A 14333-nucleotide genomic window follows, 5' to 3' on the forward strand; every position below is an offset into this window, starting at 1 on the left:
TTTACCATCAATTTTTATTAATCTCATCGCACATTGGACGTTCACTAGCTAGCTCTACTTGTGTGTTTCTGATATCGACGGCTTACTATTCCTCTAGTTAAATTAATTTCATAAGCATCCAATATTACTCGACTAAATGTGAAAATTGTTGACGATACATCTGATGACACCTGTTATCCTGTTGCTAAACCAAACATATTCATAAGTAGGTGGCCACGTTTTTTCGATTTACCATTACTAAGTTCTAACACCCCCTCAACCTCCTAAGGGTTCACTAATATAATTGTAGTTTTCCACGTTTTCCAACCCCAAAAAAAAATTAAAAATAAAAACCCATTGGTTAAAAGGACGAGCAGTAGTAGTATATATTATATATGTGACCATAAACCAAGAGTTTGGATTATTAAGCAGATTCCTATTAATAATAGTGAAGTCGAATGATCGTTCGATTCTTTCCTCAGCAGGCTATAAACATTTAACATCCGAGACTGACTGAGTTCGCTCCTGAGCCGTCTGATCTTTTTAAGCCTGGGATCTTGACCGTCCATTTTGGCGCCTTGCCTCATATCATCTTGCTACGGAGCTTTGTGGTTGTGTCTCAACCAATCAGGAGCCCCTGTCAACTGGTAAATATAAATATATGCATGCCATTTCTTCTCCCTTTATTTTTATTTTTTTGAATGGAACTATTGTTCATGCATTAAATTGGTTTCCGTGGATTATACGGATCGCTGCAGGTTTGCGTACCAAACAAGCATACTCTATTATTTGTCGAAACCACAACACTCGGTCGTCTCAGAGTTCTAGTAATCGTCCCTTATTGAGTAATGGCGGCTTCAGTGCAGTTGTACGGAGTTAAAACACCAGAACTCGCCTTTATAAACTCAAAAAGGATTCATGAAGTTGGCTCAAAGGGGCTGAATTTCTCAGCTCTCGTATCTTCTGCTCGAGTATTCTCTAGAAAGGTGGGTCATTCGTCTTGTAAGAACATGATCGCCCTGAGAGTTACTTGTGAAGCTGCAAGGGTGGAGCTGCTAGAGAGAAAAGAATATGAGACTTTCAAGTTAAACAAAACAGAGAAAAAGTTGACTTGTGTAATGAAATTCGGTGGGTCATCAGTGGCATCAGCAGAGAGGATGAAACAAGTTGCCAAACTCATACTCAGCTTCCCAGATGAGAAGCCTGTTGTTGTGCTATCAGCAATGGCAAAGACCACCAATAAGCTTTTGATGGTAAACAAAAGTGAACTCTCTTTCATTATAATTTGTACCTTTTTACCATGTTTAATTTCTTCTGTCTGTAATAAAAACTCGGGCTGTGGCTTTCATTAGGCTGGAGAGAAGGCTGTTCGCTGCGGTGTCACCAACGTCGACACTATTGAAGAGTTGAGCTGTATAAAGGAACTCCATATAAGGTTAAAAGAAAACTTACATATTTATATATATATATGCATGTATCAATTCAAGTTTTCGTCAGCTCAAGTTTTGCTTTATCATTTCTCATGATGGGAACTCAAATTCTCCTATGTCCAGGACTGCTCATGAGCTTGGAGTGGATACAGAAGTTATTGCAAGTAATTACTTGTCTTCTCTTAATGGTTGATTAATTTAGTTTCCCTTGTTGATTTCTGAATCTTTCTTGCCTCTTCTTAATATGTGTAGACCACCTAGAAGGACTAGAACAGCTACTGAAAGGCATTGCAATGATGAAAGAGTTAACTTTACGCACAAGAGACTACTTGGTTTCGTTTGGAGAATGCATGTCCACAAGGCTATTTGCTGCCTACCTGAACAAAATTGGGCATAAAGCACGACAGGTATTATACTATATGAGATCGATCACCTTATTATATAATATAGTTTTTTTTGTATCATCATGACTTGATGATGAGTTCTGCTTTGGCAGTATGATGCATTTGAGATCGGGATTATTACCACAGATGAATTCACTAATGCTGATATTCTTGAGGCAACATACCCGGCGGTTTCAAAAAGGTTACTTGGTGACTGGAGCAAGGAAAATGCAGTCCCCATTGTCACAGGCTTCCTTGGAAAGGTATATATATATATATATAAGAAACCATTAATTTATGATTTGGAACGACTCTCTTGCATGTCAGTTCTGTTGTGTGAAATTTTTAAAATGACTTGTAAAAACAAAACTTCACTTTTTGCAGGGATGGAGATCTTGTGCTGTAACTACGCTGGGTAGAGGAGGTAGCGATTTGACTGCAACAACGATCGGGAAGGCCTTGGGTTTGCGAGAGATCCAGGTATATACATATAGGGGTTTCTATCAATGAAAACGAAAGTGGGATATAGTTTAACACTGTGATGTGGTGCAGGTTTGGAAAGATGTGGATGGAGTTTTGACTTGTGATCCAAACATTTACTGCGGAGCTCAACCTGTTCCACACTTGACATTTGATGAGGCAGCTGAACTTGCTTACTTTGGTGCCCAGGTAACCAACCTCAATACGTACACTTGTTGTACCAAAGGACCAAAGTATTTATCACTCTCTTCCTTTTCCATTGCAGGTGTTGCATCCACTTTCTATGCGCCCTGCTCGAGAAGGTAACATTCCTGTAAGGGTTAAAAACTCTTACAATCCCACTGCTCCAGGAACCGTCATCACCAGATCAAGAGACATGAGCAAGGTTCGTGAAGACAATTTGCATCAGTATCTTTTATATCAAAAACATATCACTCTGACCGTACCTCTTTGCTTATTATCTTTTCCTAGGCTGTATTGACCAGCATCGTTCTGAAACGTAATGTTACCATGTTGGACATCACTAGCACCCGTATGCTCGGCCAGTATGGTTTCCTTGCCAAGGTAAACCAACTTAACTCGACTTGATGTCACTCTCCCGCCCTCCCAGCTCACTCACACACTCTCTATCTTTGCAGGTGTTTTCCACATTTGAAAAATTGGGCATATCTGTGGATGTTGTTGCAACCAGCGAAGTTAGCATTTCTTTGACATTGGATCCTTCAAAGTTCTGCAGCAGGGAGTTAATTCAACAGGTAAACTTGTGACAACTTCCAGGCTACCCACTTGTTCTTGGAGCACAGAACATCAAATCAACAACTCATATTTTGTATCTGTAATTCTTGGCCATGTGAACAGGAGCTTGATCACGTGGTAGAGGAACTTGAGAAGATAGCTATTGTAAATCTGCTTCAACACAGATCAATTATCTCTCTAATCGGAAATGTTCAGAGATCATCATTCATATTAGAGAAGGTTAGTTAACTCTCTGGTTTGGTTTGTATCATTAAAAATTTTGGTCTACTTAGTGACTTGCCAATTGATCAACAAACAGGGCTTCCGGGTTCTGCGAACCAATGGAATTAATGTCCAGATGATCTCCCAAGGTGCATCTAAGGTCAAACCTCTTTCAACTTCTTTGCCTATATATGATTCTATACAAAAGGTTTAAAGGATGTAATTTTTACCTCTCGAAATACACACTCGTCTGAATATTTGATGATATCATCAGGTAAACATCTCATTGATAGTGAATGATGATGAGGCGGAGCATTGTGTGAAGGCTCTCCACTCGGCCTTCTTTGAGACAGACACTTGTGAAACAGTCTCAGAACGCCCATCTGGCTACATCGCTGCCTCTTCACGAAACCCCTAGGTGCAACCTGCAAGGTCTAAAACTAGTTTGATATTATGATTCTTATCAGACTGGTATTAGGAAACAAAACTCCCACTCTCCTTGTAATATAATGTAATGTGATGGAGATGTACTGGAAAATCAATAAGTTTTCCTATTTGAATATATTACAACATTAGTTAAGGTTACAAAATCTCAATCCCAAGTCCCACAAAAATATTAAAAAATGAAGGAATGAAGCAGAAAGTATTCTAGATCTTTGTTCTATAACAGGGATGCGAGTCACCAGTAATCACCACAAGAACAGACCCCCTGACTAAAGTGATGGAATCTGCTTGAATCCCTTACAGTTATCTCCCTCTTTACAATCTTCGATATAAGTTTAATTGCAGCATGGCAATCCCTGCAGGCCCTCAAGTTCTTCATTACAACAATCGGACACCCTTCTGGTGTACTGATCAGAGCAAATGCAACGGCTAAACGTTCACTGTGGTACTTAAGCGACTCAATCTTCATCTGCGCATCTATGTCTTGTACAACCGAACTTGTGTCAGGCTTGTACCCTTCTCTCTCAATTTCAGCTGTCAATTCATTGATCTTCCTCAAGATCTCATCTCCTTTTGGGTGTGTATGGTCATTCGATGAGAACACGTGAATCTTGTGGTTCACTTCAACCCAGCTATAAGCCGGAACCTTTCTGATTCCGCGTTCACGCATTGCTTTCTTCACATGCCTAACGCTTTCCCATTTCCCAGCTGCTGCATAGATGTTGGACATGCTTACATAAGCAGCAGCGTCCCTGAGCTTCTCCATACTGAAGAGCCGCTCTGCTGCTCTCTCAGCAAGGCTTTGATTCTTGTGGATCCGACATGCATTCAACACTGACGACCACATGATTTCATCTGCCTCAAAGGGCATTTCGTCAATCAACTTCTCTGCCTCTGCAAATCTTCCATTTCTGCCAAGCATATCCAGCATGCATGCATAATGTTTCCTTTTTGGAGTTATCCCATAGATCGGAGACATTGCCTGGAAATACTCTGTTCCTTGTTCAACTAATCCACAGTGACTACATGCAGTCAAGACGCCTAAGATGCTGACTGAATCTGGCTGGAGACCTGATTGCATCATCTTTGTGAAAGCACCAATTGCTGCTTCTCCATCTCCGTTATCAGCGTATGCCGAAATCAAGGCATTCCAGGAAACTGCATTTCTATCGGGCATCTCTTGGAATACTTGAACTGCATCTTTGATAGAACCACATTTGGCGTACATATCAACCAAACCACTTCCGGAGAAGACATTTTCCAAATTCCCTGACCTGATTATGAATCCATGGAGTTGTTTCCCGAGCAACAAAGAAGCAAAACTAGCGCAAGCTTTCAAAACAGTAGCAAAAGTTGATTGGTCAGCTCGTAAACTTGCTCCTCGCATCTTGGTGAACAGCTTAAGCCCAGCTTCATGAAGCCCTGTCTGTACGTAACCTGAGATCAAGGCAGTCCAGGAAACAGAGGTCTGTTGTGATAAACTGTTGAAGATCAATTCAGCTTCCTCGAACATTTCACATTTTGCGTACATATCCACTAAAGAATTGCCAACATGAAGGAATGAATCAGCCGTTGCCAGAATGGCCTGGCTGTGCACTTGTCGGCCCATCTGCAAGGATGACAAGTTGGCTGCGATGCTCAGCACCGTCGCGAAAGGGAAGTTTCTGCGGTCGAACCCCATGCACTGCATTTCTCGGAACAACTTGAGGGATTCGGGGTATCTCTCAGCCTGTGAATAGCTTGAGATGACCACATTGTAAGAAACGAAATCCAACTCAGGCATTTCATCAAAGAGTTTCCTAGTTTCAAAAACGCGATCATGTTTTGAGTAGAAATCAAGAATCTGATTCCCAACGGAGGCATCCCTGGAAAAGCCGGTAGTAACTGAGAGACCGTGGAGTTGCTGACCGAGAGGAAAATCGTGTAGCCCAACAACAGCCTTGAGGACCCCAGAGAAGGTGAAATCTGAAGGCTTGTGACCAGACTGCCGCATTTGAAGAAAGAGATGGATGGCCTCCGTGTACAAACCATCCTTCTCATACCCTGTGATAAGGGTGTTGAACGTGACAGAGTCCTTGCCCCGAACGTCCTGGAACAGCAAAGAGGCCAAATCGAGTCGGCCTATCTCACAGTAGGACTTAATCAGAACATTGGAGACAGTGAGAAAGAGGTTCGTATGAAAGCCTAACTTGACGGCAAAAGCATGAAGTTGACCAACCGCATTCTGGTCATTGCAGCCAGGTAAAAGGGTAGTAAAGGTGACGTGATCGGGCAGGGTACAACAGGAGGACCTGCACATCTGACGGAAGAGCTTGAAAGCTTCATGAAACTGGTCGTTCCGGGAGTAGCACCCAATCAAGATGGTCCACGTAACAACAGTTCTATCGGCCATCCCGTCAAAAAGTTCCCGGGCGGTGGAAAGATCGCCGGTCTTAACGTACCCAGCAATCATGGTATTGGTGGAGACAGTGTTCTTGTGAGGCATTTCGTCGAACACCTTGCGTGCGGCAGAGACTTGACCTCTCCTGAGAAGGTCGTCGACGATGAAATTGGAGCGGCAAGTATCTGTGTCGAAGCCAGTTTTGATGATGCGAGCATCAACGCGTGTGTTGAGAAATATCGCCGGTGCCGGTTGTCGGAGCTGCCGTAAAGTGGCAAGAGTTCTTGAGCGGACTTCATAAGCCTTAGCCTTAGCCTTGCAATAATAATAACGTTTCATAAGCAAAGCAGCACAACCAAATTTCGAATTTCTTATATTTGCACTAGTTTCACGATTACGAAACCCAAAAACACAATCATTACTTACTTACTACCAAATTATTATTACTGAATTCTGATCAAGAGAGAGATAGGATGGATACTCATTCATTCAATACAATATGTGGTTTTAAGTTTTGGTTTTGAATGGCGTCCGTAAGTTAAAAAAAAAAAAAAGAGTACATAAGCCCAAAAGGTCCAATTAACTGGAAGCCCATTAATCAAACACCTAAAAGCCCAAATAATAGATATGTTCTTTTGCCACGCGCGCGCACCCGTTAAACGCGGACAAAATCAAACACAATTCAAAAAAAAAAAAAAAAAATCATACTGTACTACTACTACTACTGTATATGGGTCTTATCAATTTTTTAAACTAAGGACTAAAAAACAACCGAACACGAACCTAGTCAAATCGATTAACAACCAAACATAACAGACAATCTCGTGATCTGATATCACTTTCTACGCATATACTGTACTACTATATTACATAGCATAAATAAATATGATGAATTCAAATTCCAAAGACGAGAACAAAGAGACCACAGAAGAAAGAGCGTTGACTGTTTGAAAGTGAGAAAAGAAGACAAGGAGGAGTTTGAGAATAGAGATGCTCATGCTTATCACGCAATCCCTTTACTTTACAACGTAATTACATCTGCTAGCAGTAAGTACTACGTACGTACTAGTATATATGTGTTTTTTTTAATCTGTCCTAGTAACGTTATTATTATCTTTGTTGTTTCTGAATACATAATATTTTATACTATTTATTTGACCAAACCTAGCCCCTCTATAGACGAAATTATCTACTACACCAATTTATGAGACTAAATAACTAATTAATATCCCTCCTCGGCTAAATTACATACAAATAGTGATGTAATTCATACTATAGTATGTCATCAAACGGGCACGTATAATGAAATGGATTTAAGCTTTTGATTTTGTGCTCTAATTATAGAGTATCATCCATGATTCGGCCGGTAAAGCATTAACAAACACTTCGGCTATGCGTATTGTTTTAAAATAAAAATAAAAAAGTAGAGAGAGGGAGAGAGGTGATGTGGAGAATATAGGACGGTCAACGTGAGGATAATTTACGTCAGCGAGATGAGGCAATCAAAGGAGCAAAGCCTGAGAAAGTAAAGCCGTCTTGTCGGGTACTCAGTCCTCTTTAACGACGTCCCTGCGAGTGGCCTCTCTTCCTCTGAGTGAGAGAGAGAGAGAAGCCCTTATATAATAAAATTTATGATTAGTTGCTTCACTTCTTTTATTAAAACTGTTCTTTTCATATTTTACCATTTTACCCTATATATATATATCCTTAACTATGTACGTACTGTATATATTAGTAGTAGTATTACTATTAATTAGTACCTCGGTTTATAATTTTCCTTTAAAAACGGAAAAATACAACGAACGCGTGAAACTTTAAAGAACAAAACAGTCAATCCAAGAAATATTCAATATGTGTTCCGGCCACCTTTTAAAATAATGAATACACTATGATGCTGCTGGCGAATAAAATAAATTAAACAAGGGCCAAGGGAGGATATGTATTTACTCGCCTGGGCGTTCGGTGGGTTCGGGTTATTCGGGTCGGTTTGTTCGGTTTTGAGAAAATTTGGTTTTTGAAAAATTCTGCCGAATTGAACTGAAATTAAATTCGGTTTGGGTCAATCGGTACTCGGTTTGTTCGGATCGGTTATTAGGTTTTAAATCAGTTCCGAATTTAAACCGAATTTTTTCTAATTCAGTTAATTTGAACAAAATAAACAAAAAAAGTTAAGATAATGGACTAAATTAACAAAAAAATTTACAACCCACCAAAATAACAATGGACCTCATATATCCGGTCCAAAAACAAACTAAGTCCAATAGTTACAAGTCCAAATGGACAGATCCATTAGGGTTTTCCAAAAATGATGATGTGCAGCGGCGAACTATGACGGCGAGCTGAGCTGAGACGGCAAAGCTGGAGAGATCTTGGGCATGCATTTTTTCCTCTACCATCATGAAAATCGATTACATCAACCAGTAGAACTAAAATCATCAAACAGCAAAGAACAACAATTTCGATTTTATAACAACGAAAATAGAAAAGTTTAATAAAGGATGGATATATCTAACTTACAACGACAAGAACACAAACACAACAAAGTTAAAAAAATCCATAAGATTAAAAGTTGAAACTCAAACCCTAGAGTTCTCCAAATCGGATAAGAAGTTATCAAGACATAAGAAGAAATTACAGAACAAAGAATCAAACATAGAATCAATTAAATACCCAGAAGAAGAGTTTACCTTTATTAAATTTTACAGGTTGAATCTCTGATAAAAGTCTTCTTTCTTAACTGCGAAAGAGATTTGAGAGAATGAAAGAGGATGTAGAAGAGATGAATTGATAAAACAGAAAGAGATGTGATGATTATTGATTAGATCGGAGAATAATGAACTTGTGAAGCTTTTCTCTCTCGGAATCGCAGGAGACAGAGAGGCGAAGAAGAAGAAAAACAAAACTAGGGTTAATGGTTTATGGTTAGGCTTATATATGGATGCAGATTCTAATAAACCGATCAGTCCGATTACCGAACCAAACCGAAATCCGATTACCCAAAACAGTTGCACCGAACGGTTTGACTTACTCTCTTCGGTTTGTCCCGATAACCAAAATTTTCGGGTTGTCTGGTTCGGTTTCTTCGGTTTTGACCGAACGCCCATGGTGAGTATTTACTCACAAGTGGTTAAGGAATGTTACATTACTTTTTTTTTTTGGTCAACTTGAATTTTATTAAAACTTAAAACTTGGTTCAACAACCAAGATAAGATTACAAAGTACAAACGCCCAAACGAGGGAAATTTATGTCGGCGGACAACTAGAAGTCCCCAGAGACAAACGCCAGAGGAAAAAAAGAAATTTCCTGGAAACTAAGCCCTAACAAAAGGAGACAAAGTAAACTGGACAAGAAATACAAACAGATAATATTGAAACCAAATCGAAGGAGGACAACTCCTTATCCTGTAAGCAGAAATAACTAGACAAACACCTTAACAGTGATAGAACCAAAAAACAGAGATTCCTTTTCTTCTGAAACATCTGCGCATGTGATTTATCACAGATGCCCTTCGTAGATAACAACTACCTTCTCCTATCACAATGAGACTCAATCTCTCGAGAACCAAGGACATCATAACCCGGCAAGCAAAGAGCACTTATAGAAGTTTATAGAGACTCACACACACTCCCAGATGCGACGACGACGACTGATGCGTCTCCTTACGTCTAACTAGAATCCTTCCAAAAAGCAATCATATCTAAACAGATCATGAACGCAGGGACAAAGAGCAAGGCAAAACTTCACTAAGTTAACACACACCATGAACACCAAGGATAAGAAATCTCTGAAAGTTTTGAAGACTACCAACCAATCAATAAACACGAAACTTCTGCTAAGAAAGGAGCCGAGCCTAAAGGAAACCACAGGCTAAAACAAGGAGACAAAGATTGGGAGAAAAGACAATGGCTTGATAGGTCTTTTGGTTATGTTAGGAATGTTACTTTACTTAGAATCTAAACAAATTAAAGGCAAAAAGATGATAATACTAATAATAAACCCCATCTAAATTCCAGTTAATCTTTTTGTATGGATAAAAGAACAATAATTAATTATCATATACAACTCAAAGGAATAATTGATGTTGTAGAAACTAGCTAGTAACAGATGATGTAGTTGTAATAAATAGGTGCATGATAGGTCTTTTGGTTAATACTTGTATATATGGGATTTGGGGTTTGCCGGTTTAGTAGGTCTGTTTTAAGCGAGAAAGAAAAGAAAAGGAAAGCAATGGGTAGGCAGGCAGGTGGGAGGCGAGGCGGCTCGCGTGGGGCACAAAACTCTGTTTCGTCTCTCTCTCTATCTTTTACTATTTACCACTTTTCCCACTGCCCCTCTCTTCCTCCCAATGGGCAATTCCATTTTCCCTCTCTCTCTCTCTTATTTTTCTTTTTATCTAATTTTAAAATCCGTATGATTCATTTCTTTGTATTCATTCCTTCATTTATATTTGTCCCAACTTTTATATACATATAAAATCAGTGGTAACTACTAACTACTAGTACTAAATAAAGTTAGTCAAAATCACTACTAATACTAAATAAAGTACTAATCAAAATCCAAACGTTCTGAATCTTAATTTAATAATTAAGACAATCTCCAACCATGTTTCTAAAATTAGAGATTCTATTTATTTTTAAAATTGAAAAAAATACAAAACTAAAATTTTGATTTCAAAAACTGAAATTTAGAACCAATTCTATCTTTTTGTTACGCATTTTGATTTAATTTCAATATTTTTCAATTTAGAAAAATTGATTTAGAACCTCTTAATATCAACATTGAAGTTCGTCTAATAGGCGGTAATTAATGACGAATAGACGTACTCGTACTGCATAGATATATATCAGTGCCATATATAAACAAAACAATACTAGTAATTAACAGACAAAAACTTGTGGTCGACAAAAAGATAGAGAGGTCATGCACCTGCATGCATAACAATATATCGACGTATATCTCGATGATATTTACTTTTTCTGTTGGTGAAGTAATAGTTGAAATGATGATAATTTAAATTAGAGAAGATCGATCGAGTGGGATTCCAGTTTCAGTTTGCATGGGCTTAGGGGTTATATATCTCTGATTTTCTTTTAAGGGAATTCGTGAGCACTCCCACAATACTCTCACCGCCTTTTCGCCGCGACACCGACATCTTCCTTTTTCTTTTTGCCTTATTTTCTTCTTTTTTCGTTACATTTAATTTTCCATTGTGTTTAAATACTCTTTAAAAAAATCATTACAAACTATACAACTTAATGTTACGGGACTTAACATAATAACATTCATATCAAAAATACATATATACAATATGTATGTAAGCACTACTTAAACATTCCATAACATCTAAACACCACGCCCATACATAGGCACAGAGGATGTACCTTTCTGCGTATGTCACCTAGATACAGATACGTGCATCATACATCAATATATGCTTATATAATAGTATGTAACTCTCTAAAGCTGGGTTTAGGGTTTAGTTCGATTATATCCATTCCACTCGCTATCGGCTCTGTTTCACCGTAAGAAGTAAAAAAAAACGAACTTAATTCATTTAGTTATTAAATGAAGATCATATTTATAACAAAGCAAAACATTAAATATTGTCTATGGAGAGACATACACAAAGATGTTTGTAAATGGCAAAGATCAGATAAAGCTGAAAAGATAGCGTCACGCTCGTATATATTGCTTTTTCTTTTAATTTTAATTTACATTTATATAGTATTTTGTCGTAGTAATTAATAGCATAAGTCAGAGGGCTCTCATTTCCAGCCATCTAACCCTACCCGTCCGATCGATCAAATCGTCTCTATTCGATGTAACCTTTTCCTTTCCACCGTTGGATTATGAGTTTAGATCATTACACAAAGGAATAAGGAATGTACAAAGTTTCAAGTTTCAGGTGTTAGTTTACAAAGTGCCCTTAGTCAAATGCGTGTATATATATTGTCACTCGAAAGGGTTATATCGGACATATCAGACTCGGTAGACGAACTAGAAAAGATAAAACATTGTATGACAAGTGTTACGTACGTAAGACCTTCTGTAAAGACTAAAGGAGAACTAGATTTAATAAAATACAGTAATACCAAAAGTAAAGTGATCCGACAAACACAATCCGACAAGATTATTTATCTTTTACGATTTCTCATGCAAATATTTTTTTATTTTTATTTTCCAGAAAAGTAGTATATTACATGAGTCTAAACACCAAAAGAAGTAACTTTCTTTTTCAGCTAGAGGGAGCACAACCGTACGGACTTCTCTTACTCTATTCAACCAGCATACATATAAAATCTTCTTTTCCATCAATCCGTAGTTTTATAAGTAATTTAAGATTAATTTTTATATATTGTGGAGCTCAAACCTGAGATACAAAAAAGCATTTTGCATATAAAAGACACAAGCGTGGAAGCTAAAAGCATGTGACAATTAACTTTGTAAACTTTGATAGAGTATATAGATAAGTATTTTTTTACCTGGCTTTTCTATATTGAACAGTTAGAACTTTATGAATATTAAAATTAAACCCATGCTATTTCCACTGATACTTAGTTACTCGAAACAAAAGAGTAACAAATGATACATATATGGCAATTTCAAGTTACAATACATGCATAGGCGATCCCTCTCATACACTATATAAATGGACAAATCATATATAAACAGAAGTATACAAGTATAGTATTACATAGGCGATCCCACATAAATGGACAAATTATATGTAAATAGAAGCTTAATTAATACAGTTTGTTTAATGGTTGATATTATAAAGCAGAGACATGGGAGGAAAATAAATCCATGGTTTTGTTCTTTTAAATTATGTACACATCGTAATTGGAATCGTTCATATAATTAAGTGGGATATATATATGCTATATAATCTGGATAGGAAACATAAAGATGCTGATTCTTTGACATAGTATTGTATGAATATGATGATGATCATTACACATATATTCTACTTGATTGATTACTCGTAGAATCGTAGTATATATATATATATATATCATTACACTATGTGCAAAAAATGGTTTCGTAGATATATTGTTGTTTCTAGAAATAAGGTTGAAAATATATATACATGTAAGAAATGAAAGAGAATGAAGTGTTAAGAAAATTAATGGCGAGAGATTTTAGAGCCGACAAGAAGGACAGACGGAGCCGTCTATTACCAACAACTCCCTTCTGATAAAAGCCTGTTCTTCCTCTTCTCTTCTTCTTGCCCTTTTTTGGGAAAAATAAAAATAAAAATAATAATCATAAATGTATATATATATATATATATATATATATTTATTTTCAATTGTAATTAAGTATTTTGATGTCATATGTTTGTTTTATTATACTTTTTTTTTTGTTACTTTAAATGGCTCATGATAATTAGCCAAATAATATATACAGTAATTAGAGGAAACTGATGATGATGAGTTGGACTTAGAAGGGGGTGTAGTGTAGGCCTCTCTATAAATATACTCTGCATGGCTCTCACTCTCTCCTCACCAAAAAAAAAAACCTTGAGCCAGTCAATAATCTCCTTAAAAACTTTTCTCTCTTTCTCGATCGTGTTTAATTTTATTTTTTTTGCTTCAAGAAAATTAAAAATGCAATACCAGACAGAATCGTGGGGATCATACAAGATGAACAAGATAGGGTTCGGCAGTGTGGGGATGGTGGCTGACACTGGTCTGCTTCGCATAGAGTCTCTGGCGGCAGAGAGCGCTGTGGTGATATTCAGCGTGAGCACGTGCTGCATGTGCCACGCCGTGAAGGGTCTCTTCCGAGGAATGGGAGTCAGCCCCGCGGTCCACGAGCTCGACCTCCACCCCTATGGCGGCGACATCCAGCGAGCCCTCATCCGCCTCCTCGGCTGCTCCGGCGCCTCTTCTCCCGGGTCTCTTCCGGTCGTCTTCATTGGCGGTAAACTAGTTGGAGCTATGGACAGAGTCATGGCTTCCCACATCAACGGCTCTCTCGTTCCTCTTCTCAAAGACGCAGGCGCTCTCTGGCTTTAATGATTGATACCTCCATCCCTCCCTTGTGCTTTTGTTTCTTTCTTTTTATAAGCCTAGCTAGCTCTAATTAATGTCTTAAGAGAATGGGATGAGGAAGTTTAGGAAAAAACTAATCGATGACAGGTTAGGTTTATAGTTTGTAATTAGAGAGACTTGTGCGTTTGTTTTAAAGCTCACCTTTCTCTACCCCTCTTCCCCTCTTTTTTTTTTTCATGCATCTCTCTTATAATTAAATCTTTCAAATTATTTTATATTTTGCTA

The 14333-nt window shown here is 37.9% G+C and overlaps 3 protein-coding genes across 3 annotated transcripts; 2 read left to right on the top strand and 1 right to left on the bottom strand.

Moving 5' to 3' along the window:
* Window positions 1-360: 360 nt before the first annotated feature.
* LOC147920010 (aspartokinase 3, chloroplastic) lies at window positions 361-4195 on the top strand. The gene is made up of 15 exons (XM_087500679.1): window positions 361-626; window positions 738-1232; window positions 1332-1414; window positions 1533-1573; window positions 1662-1816; window positions 1906-2055; window positions 2177-2272; window positions 2345-2461; window positions 2538-2657; window positions 2744-2836; window positions 2911-3027; window positions 3131-3247; window positions 3327-3389; window positions 3504-3588; window positions 4036-4195. The coding sequence occupies exons 2-15, from the start codon at window positions 828-830 to the stop codon at window positions 4104-4106; spliced, it is 1713 nt and encodes a 570-aa protein (XP_087356805.1). The 5' UTR covers window positions 361-626; window positions 738-827; the 3' UTR covers window positions 4107-4195.
* On the bottom strand, window positions 4139-6472 carry LOC104773492 (putative pentatricopeptide repeat-containing protein At2g01510). Its single transcript, XM_087503091.1, has 3 exons — window positions 6452-6472; window positions 4189-6368; window positions 4139-4142 (listed from the first exon to the last, which is right to left on the bottom strand). Exons 1-3 carry the CDS (start codon window positions 6470-6472, stop codon window positions 4139-4141), a joined length of 2205 nt encoding a protein of 734 aa, XP_087359217.1.
* Window positions 6473-13561: 7089 nt separating this feature from the next.
* On the top strand, window positions 13562-14333 carry LOC104719443 (glutaredoxin-C7). Its single transcript, XM_010437381.3, has one exon. It carries the CDS (start codon window positions 13662-13664, stop codon window positions 14070-14072), a length of 411 nt encoding a protein of 136 aa, XP_010435683.1. The 5' UTR covers window positions 13562-13661; the 3' UTR covers window positions 14073-14333.

The sequence above is a fragment of the Camelina sativa genome, chromosome 19, assembly GCF_030686135.1.
Source record: "Camelina sativa cultivar CO46 ecotype springtype chromosome 19, ASM3068613v1".
Classification (NCBI taxonomy): domain Eukaryota; kingdom Viridiplantae; phylum Streptophyta; class Magnoliopsida; order Brassicales; family Brassicaceae; genus Camelina; species Camelina sativa.